Raw genomic sequence first — 21492 nt, 5'->3', positions numbered from 1 at the left:
ACATAGACTCACTATTCAGCATATAGTGACTTGCTAGTTCGTGATCGAGTTTTAAATTAAATTTGATAAGATTAAATTTCATCAATCTAATCAACCTATAACTTAATTAAAACTGGTTTAATTTATTAAAAAGCCAAATAAAATTGACTGAATTATAATCAAGATATAATAACTTTGCTTCCAAAAACTCATTCTTCATGAGCAAACAAAGAAAAGATAAAATTAGCACTCTCTTCGTATCATCCTCTGCCAATATATTCCATTCCTGGCCTGATTTTATCTAGAAGTGAAATCAACAAAATCTACCAAAAATCAAACTTGAGCAAACTTTAGGAGTTAAGTAATTTCAATATTCCTGATGGCCCATTTTAATAACATATTTTTTTTATGATATCAATGTTATTTCTAGTTACAAATACACCATCCAAATATAAATGTCTAAAATATTATAATAATAATTAAAATAGTCATGTGAAAGCATTGACTCAGAAATACTCTAATGGTAAAATAAAAGAATTAAAATCTGTGAATAAATAAATGAATAGATGTTATGAACCAAATTGAATCCTTGACGAAGAAATGAAAGCTATACAACTTTTAGGAATTCTTCTACAATCATCATAGGATATTCAATATTGGTCACAAGAGTTTTATGCCCCGTTTGTTTTTGTGGTGGCAAAGCACTTTTGTAAAAAAATATTTTTTTTTAATTTTTTAAGGTTATTTTGATATATTAATATGAAAAATAAATTTTAAAAATAAAAAATTATTTTAATTTATTTTTAAATTAAAAAAATTTAAAAAATAATTTACTATAATGTTAAAAGAGCTTTTAATCTGTTGTGAATTTGAAGGGCACAGGCTATGAGTCCTGATATTTTTGGACCAATGGGTTCTTTTTAGCCTCAATTTTATGTGAGCCCTAGCCCCTAATCCTATGTGTCTTATTATGTATCATGGGCTTAAGCCTCGATTGTGGACGACATGTCGGTTACACAGAGACTTTCATGAAAGGGAGTTTCTAGTTTCTACTTTCCGGTTGCTAGAGTCAATAGAAGGAGCAAAATCTCCAAATTCTTGTCAGCGAGTAGTGAAAATGGACACAAAAGCATTAGCAAAATCAAAGAGAGCACACACATTACAGCACAACAAGGGCAAAAAACCACACCCAAATCAAAAACCCAGCAAAACCCCATCAACTGGAAACAATCAAAAACCACAAAAATCTAAGCTTCCATCCAACTGGGATCGGTATGGAGATGATGAGGAAGATGAATTTGGAGTGAATCTTGAAAACCCATCTGGGGATAACAGTAAAAAACCAAGCTTTAAGGATTATGGTGATGGTCTTGCTTTGCCAAAGAGTAAAGGTGCTGACTTTAGATACCTTCTTGATGAAGCTAAATCAAAACCTCACCAAGTTGACGACTTTCCTTTTCTCGAGCACTTCTTGGCTGGTATGTTTTAGTTTTTCATTTTCTTTTATGGTTTGCCAGCTTTTTGCTTTTATTTATGTATGATTTGGTGGATTGTGGTTGTCATATTGTGATGAACTTAAATTTTTCTTTCTTTTCTTCATTGAATGTGTGCCTAAGCTTTTGAAAGTTAAGAACTTGAATGAAGAGGAGGAGTGTTCAGCAATTTGTAGTTGATATTGCGTTTTGAATTGATTTGCAATGAAATGCGGATGGATTTTTGTATGTAATCGAAGTTTAACTTTTTAATGTTTTGGTTGATCAGTTTCAAAATTATAGGTTCTTCTTGATCAGTAACTGGACAAAGTTTCAAAGTTGTGTGTGGTGGGGATTTCACTGGTTAATTGGCGTTGTGATTTGCTTTGCTTTGGTTGTGATTTGTGTGTACTTTAAAAGATGTTTTCAGGGGGGCATCTAAAGTCTTATCTCTTGTTTATTTGTTGCGAACATATCCCATTTCGATTTGTTTCCATGGCATGTAGTTTGCGCTTTGCAAGAACTCTGTAAAGTTCAGAAATTATTTATGCCCTTGTCAGAATTGTTTCCAGTTCCTGACATAGCTAATATTTTGCTTTGTGCGCAATCCAGTTTTTACTCATTGTCTACCGTTATTATTGACAAATAAATCTGACATTAGTGTTGACATTGTTACTGATCCTTCTGGTGACTAATTTAGACAGCTGGCTTTTGTGCAGAAGAAATGACTGTGAATCCAGGCACTCTGTTTTTTATATTGTTTTCATTTTGAACGTTGGTAAATTATTGACTAGAAATGCTTGGTGACAGAGGAATCTATGCATGGAGTAGGTCCCTTGCTTGCAGTCAGGGGAGAAAGCATTCTATCATGGATTGGGGATGATAATTTTGTTGTGGAAGATGAAACAACTTCAAGTCATGAGGTAATTGATCTATTCATTAGATATTGGGATAATTACAAAAACCTCCTATAGTTTGATCTAAATTTCACTTTCCCTTTATACTTTTATAAATTACATTTTACATTCTGGATCAAACAAAATGCATTGTTGAGGATGTAAACTATTATTGAACATATAAACTAAATGATGGAAAGTGTATTTATAAAAGTATGGAGGGAAAGTGAAATTCAGATCAAACTATTGGAGGGTTTTGTAATTATCCCTTAAATATTATCTCTTGTTTAGGAATATAGGAATTCAATCGCAAGTGCGTTGACTTATCTAATAATTTGGTATTTGAAGTGAGCAGCTTGTTGATATGCTGGAAATTGTTGAGAGTGATTCATCATCCTCTCTTTTTTGCTTTTCTTTTTTTCATTTTCTGCCCAGAATGTACCCATACCCTAGTTCATGCCAGCAAAACTATAGAGTACCATTAAGCTATGTGATAACTTTGAGATTGTCTTTTGTGGTGACAAAAGTAACTTAGCTTGAGTTGGGTTCCCCTATTTCTCCATGAGCAAACCAATCCAACCTTTTTTTCCCTTTTGATCATCTTAAATTTTCAATAATAGATGTTCATGGAGTTAATTTTCTTGTAAAATTAGAATTCACTTTCTGCCATTGAGTTGGGCTAAAAGTTACTGATTTGGTTTGTCGCACCCGACATCGCGGCGGCCTTAAAAATAGCAGATATCTCATATCTTGTTCTTTTAAGGAAAAAGGTCTTTGTTTAAGGAGTCGCCACTTAGTATTATGGTTACTAGAAACCCTAACTGGTCAACAGAAATTCTATGGTCCGGAGGTCAACAGAGATTCTATGGTCCGAGACTGATTACGTAAAAGGGAAGATATTATCACCCCTTAAACGTCCTGCCTAAGGCAGACTGCATTGCTGATCTTTGTCATTAATTGCTAACATTTTTTTTGTTTATACTATGATTGTTTGTGTGTAATATTCCTGACTCTAGCGCTAGTGAATATTCAACTACCGATATTTCTAACTCTGGCGTTGGTAAATATTACGTAGGTATCAAAATAAATAAATTCAAATCATCCTTTTATTCTTTTATTCCTGACTCTGGCGTCAGTGAATAAATAAATAAAAGTAAATTTTTTTTACGCGTGCACATATTTATTTTATTTTTCTAGCTAAATAAAATAAAATACAACGAATAAAAATAATATAAATTTAAATTGGTATTTCTATTCCTGACTTTGGCGTCAGTGAATAAACCAATAAATTTATATTATTTTTATTCATGCATACATATTTTTTTATTTTCATATTTTTTATTTTTATTTTTATTTGGGTTGGGCCCAGCTCAACCCATAGAGCTGGGCTGGACCCAACAGGCCTAGCAGGGTCACAAGCTTGACCCGGCTGACCATTGTTTTTTAATCTTTATCAGCAGGCGTGCGTGAATTGCTCACGTACATCTGCTACAGGAAGCATGTAATTAAAATACAAGGAGGGAAAGATCAACTTACCTGGTGCTGCAATTGAAGATGATAATGATAGTGGAGGGTCGGCCTGCTGATGCTATTTTCTTTTCCTTTGTTTTCCTCTTGGTGTTCCTCTAGTCCTCCTTCAAGGATTATCTTGAAAAAGGTAAGGATTATCTTAAAGATAAGGCTATAATGAAAAAGGCACATTGTAGTCCTTAATTTTCATGAAAGTTGACAAATCACACTTTGTATCGAAATAAATCTCTGATCTTTTAATTTTTCATTTTAAACCCTGTAAAAATTAAATTCAAAGCCAAAGAGCCAAAATTGGGTTATGACATGGTTCATGAAATAATTTGTGTGGTAGTACAAGGGCAGGAATGTTATGTTGGGGAACTTCATGTAGGGCTCTCTTCTTGTGTTTTCTTCAGTTTCTTTTCCTTTACATGCAAGTCAGACAAATTATTTTTGGCTGCCTAAGCTGTTTTGGAACTTGACAAAGAAGGAAAGCCAGCTTATCTTGATCCTGGTTCCTTTTTATTTACTTATTTATTTATTTTGAGAATTTGATACCGGTTCTTGTTTGCTTCTTAGCTAATTAAATCACCAAAATATCATGTTTAGAGAAAATGTCAACATCTAAAACATATGCTCGTCCCTAGGTTGCATTGGGATGCATGAGTGATAATGTTATATTGACACTTAATGTATTTGTGAAGTTCATTGTGTTTCTTGGAAAATAAAATTTATAAGTGCTTTGGTATTGGTATGGTTTATGTCCACGCTTCCTTCTCTAATATGGAGAGAGAGTAAGGAACTCAATGCTTGTCCACAGGAGATTGTGAAAATAATTGAGTTCGGTCCTTTCCTAGAACATTTGTAAAAAGGTGTTCCCCTTGTCTGAAATGCCATTTAATGTTCGCAATTTTATCAATTCCAGCTGGCTAACATTTGAAGAGAAGCAGAAGTACCCATAGGTTGAAATAAAGTGGCGTTATTGTATATGATAAGTAGAAGTGCTATGCATCATCTTCATGCTAATGCCATTATTCCTGTCACTATCTTATGGGAATGTTACTTGCCTTTGGTTCTCGTTCATATTGGATGTCTTAGCTTATCAAATGCTCGCTCCCTCTTAGTTTTCTTTATCCATTTTTTTATTAGGCATCATTTCTCTCCCTGAATTTGCATGCTCTTGCGGAACAACTAGCTAAAGTGGACGTATCAGAGAGGCTCTTCATTGAAGCAGATCTATTACCAACAGAATTGGTATGATTCACATTCTCATTTGACCTTTGAATGGATGTGGCTTATCAATACTTTTGGCATCAAGAAAAGTTTGCCCAGTTATGCAAGGTGTTACAGAGCTGGGGGTATTTCAGTAACATTATATTGTTTCAAGGAAAATATTTTTTTTCCAGAGTTGTACTTTATAAAATGTGCAAAATGTTTGGTGATTCTAAAAGATATCTAGAAGATTATCTTAGTGATTGCTTGCTAGTAATATTTAGATCAAGAACTGGCTGCTTAAAAATATTCTTCAGTAAGATTTGTCCTCGTTTTACAAGGCACTTCTGCAAATGGTTGATCACTCTTGGTTCTTGTTTTGATTACATTATTTTCAATAGCTCCTCTCTGCACGGTAATTGGTGGGGGCATTTCTTGTTTCCAAAGTTGTCACTGCATGTTGCATAGTAACAAAATAAGGTTAGGATGAAAATTGCATGTCTATTTTCGAGAATTCAATTTCTTATATTGCGTGTAACATGGTTTATTTGACAATCTGGCCAGGGATCAAATACAAGCAGCAGCCAGGAATTTGACCAAATGCAAACAACAGGATCAGAGGCAGGCGGCAATCATGGGCCTAACAGAAAACAAACAACTCATGATAAAGAAACCAAGACAATCTCTGGAGAATTGACGTTTGAAGATCTTTCTGAGAAGAATAAGGCTGTTAATCAAGATGCCGAGATTTTTGTATCAGGGTTGACCATAGGCAACTCAGACCCAATTTCATTTATTCAGGGATTAGATGTTAAGGATAATTTGAATTTAAATCAGCATGGTAAATTCAATCAAAGCGCAGCTATGGAATCCCCAGCACAGTTATATGCGTGTTCTGTTGCCCCTAGCAGTAGGCTGCCCGCGTTCGAAGCAGCAGCTGCCGAGTCTGAATTGGATATGCTTCTTGACTCACTTAGCGAGACCAAGCTACTTGATTCTTCTGGATTTGGGTCAGGTACTTTACCTGTTTCAGAGAAAGAGGCTGCTGTACCTCTGCCACAACTTACAAGAAATGCCCCTGGTTCAGCAAAAACCACACCCACTGCTGCCACCCTGGACAACGTGCTTGATGATTTACTTGAGGAATCATCTGATTTACAAGAGGCTGCTGCACCATTGCCACTACTTGCAAGAAATGCCCACGGTTCGTTGAAAACAACCTCTACTGCTGCCACTCTAGATGACGTGCTTGATGATTTATTTGAGGAAACATCTAGCTTGCCAAACCAAAACAATTTGTATCAGCCTTCAGAAAGAAAGGCTGATCATGTAATTCAATCTTCTTCGTCGCAGTCTGTCAACAAGTCAAAAGTTTTGGATGATTTTGACTCATGGTTAGATACAATTTAACGCTTGTAATTTACCAAAACCTCACCCATGTATCCATACTTGTTGTGTTTAATGCCATATACAGGGATGCATGCTTTCAAACTGCTATATGGATTGTGTTTTACATTTTTATGTGAGAATATTTAGGCATTTGCCTATTTCACATATGCTGCCAGGGTTTTTAACAACAACTCTGCCCTGCATCTTCCCTTGATACCTCAGATAATCAATGACGTGTTTCTCACCTTACCATGAACATGTTCGGTGGCCTGTCATGTAAGAGACGTGAGATATAAATAAGGTTTGTTCCATGTGATGTAAAGAAGCATCTCTTTTTCCTTAACCCCCAGTAGAAAACTGTCGCATATGGTACCTAAAACCAGCTGTGCACTTAAATCGGCAGAAGTCAACAAGGGCATAACAAGTCTTCCAGCATTTGCCCCCATTACATCATTAAAGACTAGAAATTGCCAGAGCAGAGGTCAGGCTGGCATCCCACAGAGAAAGAAGCACAACTTGATCCTCCAATCTGCTTATTGGTTCCCCCGAATCATTGGAAGGAGAAGAAAACATCAAAATATATATATATCCACTTCGTATTTCCTTCTTTCTATAACAAATTACAATCTCAACTCTTAAACAGCCGAAAAAAGAAAAAGGGGAAAAGGGAAATCAATTAGTTAGCTAGCTAGACAAGAACAGAACTGCAAAAATCAAAGCCATAAGGCTCCAGCTTCTTTCAAAATAGGAACCAATTCTCCTGAAATATGAGTAGCCATAAGTGTATCCAATCCACCAAACAACTTTCCACCGATGAAAAGAGCAGGAAACTGAACTTTATTCTTATTATTCCCCTTTCCACCAATATCATTACCAATCATTTCCAGTTCTTCTAAAACACTAATCTCATCAGCCTCATCAATCTCATAAACAGCTGGATTCACACCAAGCCCTAAAAGCAAACGTTTCGCTACATGGCTCATGCAGCATCCACGTCTAGCAAACACTATGATTGCATTCTCTTGTACCATCTCGCTTATATTTCTTGACCCTTTGAGCACTTGTTGAGCTGCAACCGCTCCCCCATTTCTTTGGTGGCTAATAAGCTGTGAAGGGCTTATGAGAGGCTTGTTGTTGGTGTATAAGGGTAGCCATGACTTGTAAGGTATTGCCTGCTGCATGGTTTTACAATATAGAGAGACAAAGAGAGAAGGAGAATCTGTGAATGTTGAGCTATGGTGCCTAGAAATGAAGAGAAGAGAAGGGTATATAAAAGAATTGCGAGGAGGCGAAGACTTGATAAGTTTTGAAAGAGTCGTGCGTCAACGCAGTTAGGCTTCTACTGTTTTTTCTTTTTTCTTTTTTCTTTTTTTTTCTTTTTTTTTTTTCTGGTGTGACACTGTATGGGCGTTGTGGCTGACGTTTAGCTTATGTCATTCTTTCCTCTTTGCATCTTGATTTTATCAAGTGTGGCCATGAGAATGACCCTTTCTCTTTTGTCAATATGATCGAACCCCCCATCTGGTAGATTAATCTTATCCATCCAGATCTACAATAAATATTAAATTAAACAGTAATAAAAATTAAATCATAATTATGTAAATAATATAGTTTTGGATTACATCATATTAATCTTAACTAAACCGTCCAAATCTTTCGGCATATGATTTTAAGAATGTCTTCATCTTATCTTTCTAATATCTTTTAAAAAATTTATTTCAATGTGAATTTTAGAGTTCTTGTTGGAGTTTGTGAGATCAAGAAAAGAAGGAAGCATCTTTAACTACAAAAGCCAACTTTCTAGATCTTGAAGTCTAGATTGTGTAGTGTTGTGTTGTGTGATGCATGAAAATCGATATGAAAATATAGGAAGAGAAGATCATGTGTGCTTACGTAGTTGCAAACCATGGAAGATTTTCTTACAACATGGTGTGTTGGTTTACATGTTGCATGAGATAATCTTTTATTGTTTTTTTTAGTTTGTCTTTAGCTTGAAATAAAAGAGAGAATTTCTCCAAATTTAGGTTATATCTCATTGCCTCACTCTTGAAACCATTAATTAAAACCATTAATTTGAAATATATATATAAAAAAAACATTAGACGAAGTGACCAATCAAAACCCCAAATTAACTAATAAACTAATGAAAATTTAATAAAAATTATTAGTTTTTTTAAATTAATTTTGATATAAATTAACCCTTGTGACTAGTGAGTAGAATTTTAATCATGTTTGGAAACGTGGTTGAAATCCTATTTTTTTTAAATTTTAAATGTTTTATTAAAAAATATTTGTTATATTTTTATATTTTTTCATGTGATAATCTTAAAAATAATTTAAAAAAATAAAAAAATATTATTTTAATATATTTTTAAATAAAAAATACTTTAAATTATAACGGTTTTCCAGAATGAGATTAATAATTGTGATTAATAGTATATCAATTTATTAATTACACCTATTTATTGGTTATCAGGCATGGATTTTAATTTGTTTTAATAAAAAAAAAAACCCATAAAAGAAAGCGCCGCTGGCGGACGGTGCGCAAGAGCTGACGAAAGCCACGCTGCAAACGTTAGCCTCCCGGTTACATCATCAAGAATTCGTGTGACGCCAGCGCCTGGTCCCTCCACGTGGATCAGACTGCACTAAATGGTGACGTGTCTTTGTCTCCCTCGCATCAAGTACACCGGCCCTTTCCCGTGGCTATGACGCGTGGTAACGTCAAAAATAAATGTCCCACGTGTTTCAAGGTTATCGTCAGTGCATGATTGGGTGCTTCGCGGCTCCTCGGTTCTCTCATGGGGCCCACATGTCGGTTATTTAAATTTTTGCCAGAGATATATAATTTCTTATGTTTTAAATGGTTGAGATTATGATAATTATTATAATAATATTTTTAAATTTTATTTTTTATTAATATATCATAATTATAAAAAAATAAATTTAAAGTAAAAAAATAATTAATCTTTAAAAATATTTTTTAAATATAAAAACAAACATATTCTAACATTTATTTATTTACTAAGTAATACCATGGTTAAAATTATATTTAGAATGAAAAAACATTATTTTTTAAAAATATTTTATTTTAAAAATAAATAGAGACTAAGTTTTTTAAAGGAAAAATCTCTTAATTAGAATATAACAATAGTATCCTTTTTTTTTCTTCTCTTATAATATTAGTTTTATCTCTATAATTTTTATCTTACACTTGTCAAATGGGTAAAAATGGATAAAAGGGTATGTATTATAAATTATGCACATACAAAGCAAGCATTTTCTTAAAAAATCCAAGAAAATATCATATCAATCTTCAACAATATTAATTAAATTAAAAATTATTTAGTCGAGTTGATCTAATCAATCCTACATTAATTTATTTTAAAATTCAATTAAGATTATATTTATTTTATTTTAAAAATAAATAGAGACTAATTTTTTTAAAGGGAAAATCTCTTAATTAGAATATAACAGTAGTATCCTTTTTTCCTTCTCTTATCATATTAGTTTTATCTCTATAATCTTTATCTTACACTTGTCAAATGGTTAAAGGGGCACGTATTATAAATTATGCACATACAAAGCAAGCATTTTTTTTTAAATATTCAAGAAAATATCATATCAAATTTTAACGATATTAATTAAATTAAAAATTATTTAATCGAGTTAATCTGATCAATCCCACATTAATTTATTTTAAAATTTAATTAAAATTGTATTTTAAATTAATAAATTATTAAATTAATATATTGAATTTTGTTTAATAACACAACCCATAAATTTATTTTTTATACCTAATCATCATCATCATTATCAAAGAAAAAAAAAACATGATCGGTAGATTGGAAGTCAATTAATAACTTAATTTTTCATCTTTAAATAAGTGATTTGCACATGTTGCAGCATTTAAAATGCCAAGCAAAATATAGCATTGTTAGCAACCAAAATTGATTAACATTGCCCACTTGGCCATGTTTTGTAAGTGTATTTAATATGTGTTTGAAAGTGTAATTGTAGTTATTTTTAAAGTATTTTTTATTTAGAAAAGTATATTAATAATATTTTTTTTATTTTTTTTAAAATTATTATGTTAAAATTATTTAAAAACATCAAAAACATATTAATTTAAAATAAAAAATTAGTTTTTTTTAAATATTTTTAAAGCACAGTATTAAGCAGCCACTACTTTAACCTCAATAATGAAAAAATGATAGTTGTCAACACGCAAGGATTTGGAAATTTCCAACCACCTTACATCATTTTCTTGCATCATCTAATCCTAAGTTTATTATTAATTAATCTTGGTTATTAAATATATAACATGCTACCATGGCATGGATAGCGATGAGGCTAGAAAAAATTATCTAGAGAAAAATGGGCAGCGCTATTCATGAGTTGATAAACTTAAATCTGAAAGATTTGGTAGGTCTAGTGAGACTTTAAAAAAATATATATATACTTTAATACTTTAGCCATTATAATATTTGTATAGGTTAGGATATTTAAATTTTGTTTAAGTCTTATACTGGATTTATATTGAATCTTGTGTTATGTAGAGAGATGAGCTCTGGTCTCATTTATGCTTCTAAAGAGATTTATTTATATATATTTTCTTAAAATTAATATTTTCAAAAACATCAAGTTTTAATATATTTTATATAAATATTTCATAAATATCTAATTTATAAAATATTTAATATAAATTTTTTTAAGAGCATAAATGAATATTTATAGAAATATTTATGGAAATGTGTATGTTATATAAAACTTTTTATAGTCCTGGGTCCAAAAATTAATATTAATATGTAGTTTTTCCATGTATAATTAAATAGTTACCCCTTATATATATATATATATAGTTTATCTTATTGTATGATAAAACTAGTCACATAAAATATGTTATTAGAGAGAAAAAACTACCATCTAAATGATATTATTATATTTTTTATGAATGCATTATTAAAAGTATTAATAATTTATTTAAAATTAAATTAAAAAGACACTTAATTTAAATATAGGAAAACTGGTTTAAAGATATTTTAATACAATGATACCCTTGCCAAGCATAGAGGCAGGACTTGACCCAGATCAAGGGTTTTGGACGGCATCATCATGGGGAAAAAAAAAAAAAACCCTAAGTAACTACATGTGTTGGCTCAAAGCTGTTTGCACTAACACAGGTTTAATATTTTGTTCTTCATTGCGGCAAGATTTATGTATAAAAATCTTGCACTACATACAGGGAATATAAAGTCATATGATATAGATGTTTTGAGCAACAAAAATAAATGTTATATTCCACCATACATATCTCACATAATTAATAATTTTATATTTAAGTAGCGCTTAATTATTCGAGATAGAAAAAATAAATATATTCTAGATAAAAAATTAAACATATTTGTTTTTATACTTGTTTTTGTATCTATAACAAAATATATTTTATCTTTTTGTATTTGTTTTTTCTGTTTTGAAATATTAACGGATAAAATCTTATTATTTTTATTTTTTTAATTAATACAAACTATTTGAGGCACTAGAGTTTTTATCCAAAACTTTAATTATAAGCATTCAACTATGCATAAGAATCTCATCATATTATAAATTGAAGAAAAGGTCCACTAGATTTTTAGTACATTGTATTCATGATTTCACACAAGCTTCATCTCCCTTCTCCATTCTTACATTGAGGATATCTTGAATTAGTTTTGCACATCAATAAAGAATCACTAATTTTTACTTAATTAAATCTTGAATCTTAAAGAAATCATTGACATATAAATAATCAAATCTTATTATTTATTATCTTCTTGTAGTCAACCTTATTTATTTAATCATAAAAATCTTGAAATAAATCATTTTAAATTGAACTTTGATTAGAGTCAAATTAACAATTCGAGTAGTGGACTAAACCAGATTAGGCTCGAAATTAGGACAAAAGAAGAAAAAATTTTGGCCTCGAAATTTGAAACATTTTTAATTAGACCATTCAAATAAAGGAACATTTAATAGAAATTACATATTTTATATTTTGTTCGCTTAAAACTTGCATATCATATTTTTTCATTATAATTTTCAAATGGACTTTAAGAGTTTCCAAATGGACACCACTCCCAAGAGTTTCCCTAGGAACTGCGTATCTCCATTAAAAGAAGCTTTCTCAAGCCAAATGTGACCCCTCGTTTCAAAACATCCATCAAAAGAGAGTTAAAGATTTGTTTCACTAATTTGTTCATGAGATATTTCCCAATGGACAACAATGAGAGGGAAACAAAACCAAGAGGGGTTGCAGGTGTATTTGGCATGAGTTCAACTAGAGTCTCTATTTATTCCTAGGGTTCTCCAGCTCCATCTTCTGAAGGTTGAGTAGCAAATCACTGGAATCGAGGAAAACTTTGTTGGCTGAATTTGAGATTGTATGTGCAATTTCTCTTGCAGCTTCAATCTTCCTTAGAGTGATGAACGCAGGATTGTTGGCAATGGCTTGACCAATGAGCTGAGCACTGGTGGCCTCTCCCTGTCAACCATTCAAGGAAAAATTATTACAAAGAGAAGGAGGATGGGGTACGGAATTCCAAACGTAGAGTGTAAGGAACGGAGAGAGTCCTCATTCTAAAGAGGATTTTAGCATTTTTTTTGTCTCACCTCGGCTCTGATAACAGCACTCTTCTTATCTTGTTCAGCTTTTTCCACAATAAATTTAGCCCTCTCAGCATCTTGAGCAGCCACCTGTTTAGCTTCAATAGCAGCAGTAAATTCTTTCCCAAAAGTCAGGCTTGTAATGGACACATCATCCAGTGCAATGTGAAAATTGGATGCTCTTGCTGTCAAAACCTTTCTTATTTCTCGACTAACAGCCTATAAAAAAAACCAAATTAGTCAACGCAGGATGATGCACGAACAGCTAAGCACACAAGGAAGAATGGACAATATAATCCTGAAGACAATGCAAAAGTAATGGAGAAACTAGAGAAAATCCGATCAATATCTTCCACATTTCTCTACTAACAGCCTATAAAAGAAAACTCAAATTAGTCAAAGCAGGATGATGCATGAACAGCTACACACACAAGAGAGAAAGGACGATATAATCCTGAAGACAAAGCAAAAGTGATCTAGAGAACAACCAATCAATATCTTCCATATTTCTCTACTAACAGCCTATAAAAGAAAATTCAAATTAGTCAACGCAGGATGATGCATGAACAGCTACACACACAAGAAAGAAAGGACGATATAATCCTGAAGACAATGCAAAATTAATGGAGAAACTGGAGAACATACGATCAATATCTTCCATATCTCTCTACTAACAGCCATCACAAAACCAACGTGAAAGCCCACTATCACATTAATGCCCAATGGAAGACTAAGGAACAATATTAATCATCCTAACATAATATAGAGTGCCGGCGAGTCAACAGATAATGATGCATGAACAACTCAGACACAAGAAAGTGGAGCGAATCTAATCCTGAAAATGATTTAGCATCATAATAAATGCAAAGAAATTGAAAACCGGAGAATAATTTATTTTCTTCCATGAACTGCCTAAATAAACTAAGGCAAACAATTTCTTCCATGAACTGCCTAAATAAACTAAGACAAACAATATGTTTTCTCAACTGGATACACACAATACTGAAGGACCATTATAATCATAACCAATATGAAAGGTCATTTCAAAATTTCAACAAAATTAAAAAAAGCATTGAGAATCTAAAGCCAAGTTAAACAAAGCAGTAGCTCTTGCTGATCATGGGATTGGAACTGGGAGCTTTTAATTTGCACCAGAAATCTGAATTATTAGTTATTATTACCTCTCTCTGAGTAATAAGCTGGCTGGCATTATACTGAGCAACCACAGATTTCAATGTTTCATGAATGATAGAAGGCAAGACTCTGTCATTATAATTTTCACCAAGGGTTCGATAAATTTCAGGTAGCTGGTCTGCCACAGGACGAGTCAGAACTCGAAGCCCAATCTTCACCTGTTAACATATTTAAAACCCAATTTAGAGAGATGAATTGTAAGGATTTTACTAACGCATAAGATAGAAAACTTAAGTTCCATATATTCACAGGTGAAAAGGCAACTACCATCCATACAACTCTTATATTCATGGCTCTAGCATCCATCATAATCATGTTAACCCAAGAGCAATACCCAGAATTGATTACAAAATCACAAAAAAGGCAGTGGGTTCTAAGAAGCATGCATGAGGCACAAGTCAAAACCTTATGGCTATAAAAACTGAGGCAAGAGTGCCTTTGCCTACAAGGACTTCAATGACAGACAGATGGACACATAAAAGAAAGGAGATATTTGAACTAAGGGAATAAACAAATGAACAAATGAGTGAGACCTGCAGAATCTTTCCAGGGAAATGGAAGCCAGAAAAGGATGGAAAATTGTTAAAATACTTTCAAGATTTTGCAGTTAGAGAATCTATATACATCAATAGGGAAAGAAAAAACAAGAATGACATTACTATCATTTTGACTTCTTTGAGCAATATGTGACCAACAGGGAAAGAAAAAAACAAGAATGACAGGCCTTGCTATAAAAAAAAGGAACATCAAAATAATTATAGAAGTATAGAAACTGAAGAATTATTGTCTATCAGATTTCTGGCAATTTCCTACAACAAAAAATTAAAGAAATATGAAAGGCAGAAGAAATCTACCATTTGGAGATCACGACTTCCTGAAGTACTCTCTACCAGATTGGGTCGTGCACGAACATCATATATGATGGGACGCTCAAACCATGGAATCATAAAGTGTGTCCCCTCAGGATAAACCTTCACATTGAACAATAAATATTAGAGCACACACTAAAATGCAGAAATTAAAAAGATTTCTTAGTATCGCATTCCAAATTAAATTATGGCGAGGGGGGGATATGATACAGCATAAGTTTAACACACATTAATAGATTAATTACAAATATGAATCAAAACCCCAGTTTCGAACAGGTCAAAACCTCTCCCCCAAACTCAAACAAAAACTAATCACCACACCATGAGAAGCAGGAAGCATTCCAGAAAGCCTAAGAAAATTGTAACTTGTGAAAAAGGAGATAATGTTAGAGTTTAGACAGCCATGCTGCTTCCTAGAGGCTTTAAGTTCATCTGACAATCAAATCACCAATTAAATAATTTTTTAACTTCTTTATGTAAAAGGTATAATGAAAGATGGATATTTCCAAATTCAAAAGACAAAATCAGAAAAGATTGCATGAATTTACCATATGACCTCAATGACACAACATTGTTAAACAACATAGATAGCAAATAACACAAGCTAGTGTTTTTAGTTCTTTCAGAGAGCATTAGTGAAGTGCAGCTTAATTAAAACAGACCAAGAATCAGTTAAATTACCCATCAACACCAACAACAAAATACAGGCAGTGTAGTGTAGATAACAAAGGCCCAATCAATCAGCACCACATTTGATAAAACCAAACGAGAAAACCAATTCATATTTGACAAATATTTCTCAGAAAAGTAAACAGCTAATCATGACACACAAAAGAAAGTAATAACCTTCTCTTTGATACCAACTATACGGTTGAACATTATAGCTCGATGTCCACCATCAACATTGTAAAGACTGCTAGTAGCTCCATACAAACCAAGCCCACCAAGAACTCCTATCTTAATCAGAGTCCCAATGACACCACCACCTGGCACCTTGGGTACTCTCACATTGTTGAAATTCATCTTCCCAAATTTTGACAACACAAAATCATTCATTCACATTAAGAAGGTCAACAGTCAACATCCAAAGCAAACCAAGAGCATGGACTAAAGGCAAAATTCAATGTTAACATAAATAGCATCAAAGGGATTGTTCATTCCCCATTTTCACATTTCCTGCTCTACAACACAAATCCAGAAAAACCCATCAAGGAAACTCAACCTAGAACACAAGAAGTTTATAACTTTTCTTTCTGGGCATACAATTTTGAACAAAGTCAGAACTTTATAAAGCAACTGAGCTTAATAAAAGCAGACAAACAGACCCTTTTGAAAAAGAAGAGAACTTGTCAAGTTACTGACTAAAATGAAGCACAAGGATCAAACTTTAAGCTTTTAGATCTCTCTTTACTTGATTTTAGTTCAGAATGGATAGAGCCCAGTTGAAATATGATGCCCAAAACATTAATAAACAAAAGATAGCATATTTCAAATTAAAATGAGAGAAGCAAAGCAAGGAGGGAGACCAAAATGATAAGCACACCTTAGGTAGGGTCTTCTAGCGAGAGAGAGGGGTTTAGGGTTTATAGCGTCGAGAAGAAGGGAGAGAAAGGGAGAAGGGGTTTAGGGCTTTTACCTAAAAAGAGCAAGGAAGCAAAGGCTCGCTTGAGCAGAAGGTCAAGAAAATGTAAAACCAAGCCCTGTGAATATATGAGGTATGATGTCTCCGTAATTGAGATAAAAAAATCTTCTAATTTTTCTGATTTAAAATTATAAAATTATTTTAAAAATATTATATAAAAATTTTTATTTAAAATTGTAGTAAATGATATTTTTAAAGTAATTTTTATTTGAAAATGTATTAAAATACTATGTTTTAATATTTTAAAATTTACACTTTAAAACAATTAAAAAACATAAAAAAAATTTAAACTAAAAAAAAATTTAAAAATACAATTCAACAATAAAAACAAAATTTTTTATTATTTCTCATTAAACCACATTTCTGTGTTCTGTTTTTCATTTACATTGTGTTTTTTTTTCTTGATATATATATATATATATAAAGAAGCAAACTTAATACATAGATGTGAGTTGTGACCCAAGAAGAGCCAAGTCAGAAACAGTTAATAACCAACAAGATTTCGTTATCCACTTTCAGACATTGCAGGCTCCTCCTCACTCATTTTTCTCAAGAAAACCGAAAAAAATGGCTTCTTCTTCTTCTTCTTCTCCTTCATCTCTGCTGCTCCCACTTGGTAATTAATCAATCTCCTCTTTGATTTCTCCACTACTTCGTTTCTGCAATCATGTTCATTTTTCATATTTATTGTGGCAGGTTCATCTTCTGGCAAAACTACTCTATTTACCAAAAGACATGGCATTGTCAATGTCTTTGACAAAGTCCAAGGTTTGATGAACATTAGTGTGCAATGCTCAAACTTGGAACCAAGAAGTAGAGGATCAAGAGCAAGAGAGAAGAAGGTGGATGCAAGTTTGATTAAGAGAAGGGATTGCGTAATTAGGCTGGTATTTGGGGTTTCAACTCTTTGTAATATAGGCTCATTTGATAATGTTGCCAAAGGAGCTGGATTGCCACCAGAAGATAAGCCAAGATTGTGTGATGAAACCTGTGAGAAAGAGCTAAAAAATGTATGGTGAGATTACATGGACCCCTTTAATTAAAATTGATCATTTTCAAATTGTGGGTTGTAGTAATCCTGTTTGTTAATGAAGGTGCCAATGGTGACTACAGAGTCTGGGTTGCAGTTCAAGGACATTAAAGTTGGTCAAGGCCCTAGTCCTCCAGTTGGTTTTCAGGTGTGTAGACTTATTCTCACTCCTCTGGCACACCTGAATTAGCTAGCCAGCAATTTGAGAAAGAAATGGCATACTAGCTATTGTCAGTCTCTTGCTCTCTAGTGTTCCATCTTCTTCAGCTTCTAGTGTTTCTATGGGGTTCTTACTGACCCTTTATAGACCTCCAGATAAATTAATTGAGACTTCGAATATCATGTATGCTATGGTGTCTAAGGGCTCTAATGACCATTTCTGGCTTCAAAGATTCACCAATCTATACTGAGGATCAGTCCATATTTGTAGCTTTTTTTTTTGTTCGACGGTGAGGAGTGTTCTTGCTAAAGCTTGTATGCCGATTAAGATTAAATTTTCTCCTCGGATGATCTTAAGTGGGAACTCCCCTATATCGTTCTCGTGCATTCAAAAAAAGTTTAATAAATTCTTTTGAACATTGATCCCAAGATTCGAACCTAGAAACTCAAGAAAAGGAACATGCTTCATTAACTACTAGGTGAATCCTTGGATAATGTTTAGTTATTTTCTTGGAATCGAAGAGAATGAGATAGTCGGAGCATGTCCTCTTGTCCTTTATGTTTTGAAAGGAAAAAAGTTCACTCAAAAACAGTTTCCTAAACAAATTTATTTTTATGTCTAGTCTTTATTCCTTCAACCAAACACGTTTATATCCCTTTTATATTTGTGTTTTCTATCTTGGAACACTATGGCATTAGTTATAAGAAGTGGCCCCATCTAGTGGATGACTAGTTGGACTGAGATTTCTTGGCCTGCCATGATTACATTGAGAAATTCGTTTGTTCTTTCATTTGTCCACCCCATCTAATGACAGTATCATCATGCTCACAGGTTGCTGCTAATTATGTTGCCATGGTTCCATCTGGGCAAATATTTGACAGGTAATTTATTTTTATGTTTTCTAATGGTTAATTAGGGATACCAATGATAAACATTTGAATGAAAAAAGAAACGAGGATCTATTGCTGTTATATTGCGCAAAGCAAGGTGTGCATTCATTTATCACATATATAAAGAAAGAAAGAAACAATAGAATGCATGTTGCTGATGCTGCTACTGAAAGTTCAATCCTGAAGTCCATATTCAAGCTGTGCAACAAAGATTGTGCAAATCCAAGTTCTTGAAGGAAGCTGTAATGAAGCCTAGGCGCTCTCAGGAATTTGTCATTTGTGGGGGTCGATTGTAGCTAGATTGTGTCGCTAATTGTTTTATTCTTTGCTTGAGATTTGTACAGATCTCTATTTTGTAAGCAGGGTATCTCCTGCTAAGTTATTTTTTCCTGATAGAAATTATTCATTCAAAAAAAAAACTTTTGGATGAAGGGGACAGAGGAGAGTTGGTATCTGTGGCCAGTTTTCAGCCTAAAAGATTGGCTGTTTTGGTTTTCATTCTTGCACTTGCTAGCAAGCGCAACTTGCTCAACTTTTAAAATTGTTCCTCTCACATTTTGCAGTTCATTGGAGAAAGGGCAGATCTATATCTTTCGAGTTGGCTCCGGTCAGGTAAGCTCCATAGATGGTAATCCATTTGAAGCTTGGGCAGTGCCCCTGATCATGAAAGTGGGTTTGCCGTTTTTAGCTTCAAGTGTGCTAACAGCTTCAAATTTTGATTTTGTTCTATAACGCACCTATGAATATCAGTTAAACTTGTAGATAGGTTTCGATGCATGTGATCTGAGAGTAGATAGATAGTGCCAAATGTTCCTTACCTTGTTGAATGATCTCTAAATTTCATTGCATGGTAAGCAGCATTGCATAATGTCATATAGACTATAACCACACTCTAGTGACTGGAATATGAGTATCAGGAATGCTCTGTCATTGACTTTTTCAATTTGAATGACTAGAATAGGTGATCAAGGGACTTGATGAAGGGATTCTAAGCATGAAAGTTGGAGGGAAGCGCCGGCTCTACATTCCCGGACCGGTAATTTATTCACATCTTACTCATTTTCCAACCAGAAGAAAAAAATTGTAGATAACTGCAGAATGGATATCCCATAAGGCATCAGCTGCATTGACCTAGGTTAGTTGGATCCTATGTCATGCCGATGATGCATCAGCAGACTTTTTCGAGGTTTAAGGAGCTAGTAGCGAATCCCAAAACTTAATGCCTTGGCTTCATACATATCGATCCATTTGCCCGTAATTTGTTCACTGGAAAAAAAACCGTAGATAACTGCAGAATGTATATCCCATCAGCTGCATTGACCTAGGTTAGTTGGATCCTATGTCATGCCGATGATGCACCATCAGACTTAAAAGTCCCACCTTTCTCTGCTATGCACTTTCATGAGGTTTAAAGAGCTAGGAGAAAATTCCAAAGCTTAATGCCATGGATCTATACATATTGATCCATGGACTGCCATCGCAAGATGAGATGGTCTGCTGCTGGCAACATCTTTCAAAGTGTTTTCTAGACAACCAAACAAGAAAGCCCATCTGCAATTAAGCTTCTAACAGTGTTGTTCTCATGGCTTGTTCTTGTTTCTAGCTGGCATTCCCAAGAGGACTCACTTCAGCTCCAGGAAGGCCAAGGGTGGCACCAAATAGTCCTGTAGTTTTCGATGTCAGTTTGGAATACATACCAGGCCTTGAAGTGGAAGAAGAATAAAACTCAACCAAAATCTTCATCTCCCATCAATCCTTTCAGTCTTGCCTCTCTCCCATTTCATAATTTCTCCCAAGAGGTTTAAAATTTGATTTCTTGCATTGTACGCCTTCCATCTCTCCATTTTTTTTCCTGATATTGTACAAATTGAGTGTCCATTTCTTGATGTAAGTTTTGAGTAAACATCTTTCCAGTCACTGCCTCAACTTGTTTCCTTCAAGAATAGTCTATAACATCAGGAAAATTCAGTAACCTTCTTTAATTCAGTAAATCCTAAGAGAGTGACTCTGCATAAATTTGTTGATGTAAACAAAAACAATACAAGAAAGATGATAATTATAAATAAATATAGAGTTCTACTAAAATGAGTCTCGACCATAAAGAATCTTGATTTGAATTTTTATTACTTAATATTTTTTTTATTCAAAACTAAATATTAAACTCTTCCAAGGAAAAAAAGTGCCAGACAAAAACATAAAAATTATAAATTAAATAGAAAATAAATTCTAAATTAACCCAAAAATATAACAAATTCCGAATAGAACTAATTTGAGGGCCTTAACAATCTCTTATGACTTCAAAAACTTAAAATCTTGCGGAGAACAAAGCCTCTAAAATACATGTATGTTAAAAAAGTCTCACCATTTTCGAAGCCAAAATTAGAATACAATGCCTATCCTAGAAGGCTTTAATTAATTTTGGTGTGATTGTTGAAGGTCAGTTGAAAATGTTAGGTAATGTTAAGCCCTAAAATAAATCTTGTTTTGGTAAGAGTTGAAGAAACGATTTAATGAGTTGCTAGCTAACGAGGGTTTCTAATCCCAATTGGGAAATGCTTTTCTTGGGATGGAGGTTGGTGTGAGATGAAAGATGGCTTTCCTAGTTTCA

The 21492-nt window shown here is 33.3% G+C and overlaps 4 protein-coding genes across 7 annotated transcripts; 2 read left to right on the top strand and 2 right to left on the bottom strand.

Annotated features, from left to right (window-relative positions):
• The first annotated feature begins 1028 nt into the window (after nucleotides 1-1028).
• On the top strand, nucleotides 1029-7030 carry LOC105139018 (phosphorelay protein). 2 transcript variants are annotated; one of them, XM_011045303.1, is made up of 4 exons: nucleotides 1029-1457; nucleotides 2262-2374; nucleotides 5006-5110; nucleotides 5633-7030. In XM_011045303.1, exons 1-4 carry the CDS (start codon nucleotides 1097-1099, stop codon nucleotides 6476-6478), a joined length of 1425 nt encoding a protein of 474 aa, XP_011043605.1. In that variant the 5' UTR covers nucleotides 1029-1096; the 3' UTR covers nucleotides 6479-7030. The 2 variants fall into 2 exon arrangements, with proteins under 2 accessions (XP_011043605.1, XP_011043606.1); XM_011045304.1 differs by lacking the exon at nucleotides 5006-5110.
• Nucleotides 6644-7757, bottom strand: LOC105139019 (glutaredoxin-C9-like). Its single transcript, XM_011045305.1, has one exon. The coding sequence runs from the start codon at nucleotides 7636-7638 to the stop codon at nucleotides 7171-7173; it is 468 nt and encodes a 155-aa protein (XP_011043607.1). The 5' UTR covers nucleotides 7639-7757; the 3' UTR covers nucleotides 6644-7170.
• A 4796-nt stretch (nucleotides 7758-12553) lies between these two features.
• LOC105139017 (prohibitin-1, mitochondrial) lies at nucleotides 12554-16857 on the bottom strand. 3 transcript variants are annotated; one of them, XM_011045301.1, is made up of 6 exons: nucleotides 16706-16857; nucleotides 16009-16200; nucleotides 15148-15264; nucleotides 14281-14451; nucleotides 13106-13318; nucleotides 12554-12977 (listed from the first exon to the last, which is right to left on the bottom strand). In XM_011045301.1, the coding sequence occupies exons 2-6, from the start codon at nucleotides 16183-16185 to the stop codon at nucleotides 12783-12785; spliced, it is 873 nt and encodes a 290-aa protein (XP_011043603.1). In that variant the 5' UTR covers nucleotides 16186-16200; nucleotides 16706-16857; the 3' UTR covers nucleotides 12554-12782. The 3 variants fall into 3 exon arrangements, with proteins under 3 accessions (XP_011043603.1, XP_011043602.1, XP_011043604.1); XM_011045300.1 differs by having other exon boundaries at nucleotides 16009-16196; XM_011045302.1 differs by lacking the exon at nucleotides 16009-16200.
• A 414-nt stretch (nucleotides 16858-17271) lies between these two features.
• Nucleotides 17272-20866, top strand: LOC105139016 (peptidyl-prolyl cis-trans isomerase FKBP16-3, chloroplastic-like). Its single transcript, XM_011045299.1, has 7 exons — nucleotides 17272-17420; nucleotides 17501-17814; nucleotides 17899-17982; nucleotides 18826-18875; nucleotides 19448-19496; nucleotides 19846-19920; nucleotides 20488-20866. The coding sequence occupies exons 1-7, from the start codon at nucleotides 17372-17374 to the stop codon at nucleotides 20605-20607; spliced, it is 741 nt and encodes a 246-aa protein (XP_011043601.1). The 5' UTR covers nucleotides 17272-17371; the 3' UTR covers nucleotides 20608-20866.
• Nucleotides 20867-21492: the final 626 nt, after the last annotated feature.

This window comes from Populus euphratica, unplaced genomic scaffold (genome assembly GCF_000495115.2).
Source record: "Populus euphratica unplaced genomic scaffold, PopEup_1.0 scaffold226.1, whole genome shotgun sequence".
NCBI classification, from domain to species: Eukaryota; Viridiplantae; Streptophyta; class Magnoliopsida; order Malpighiales; family Salicaceae; genus Populus; species Populus euphratica.
Note: the sequence above shows the minus strand (reverse complement) of the source record. Positions and strands in the feature narration are given on the sequence as shown.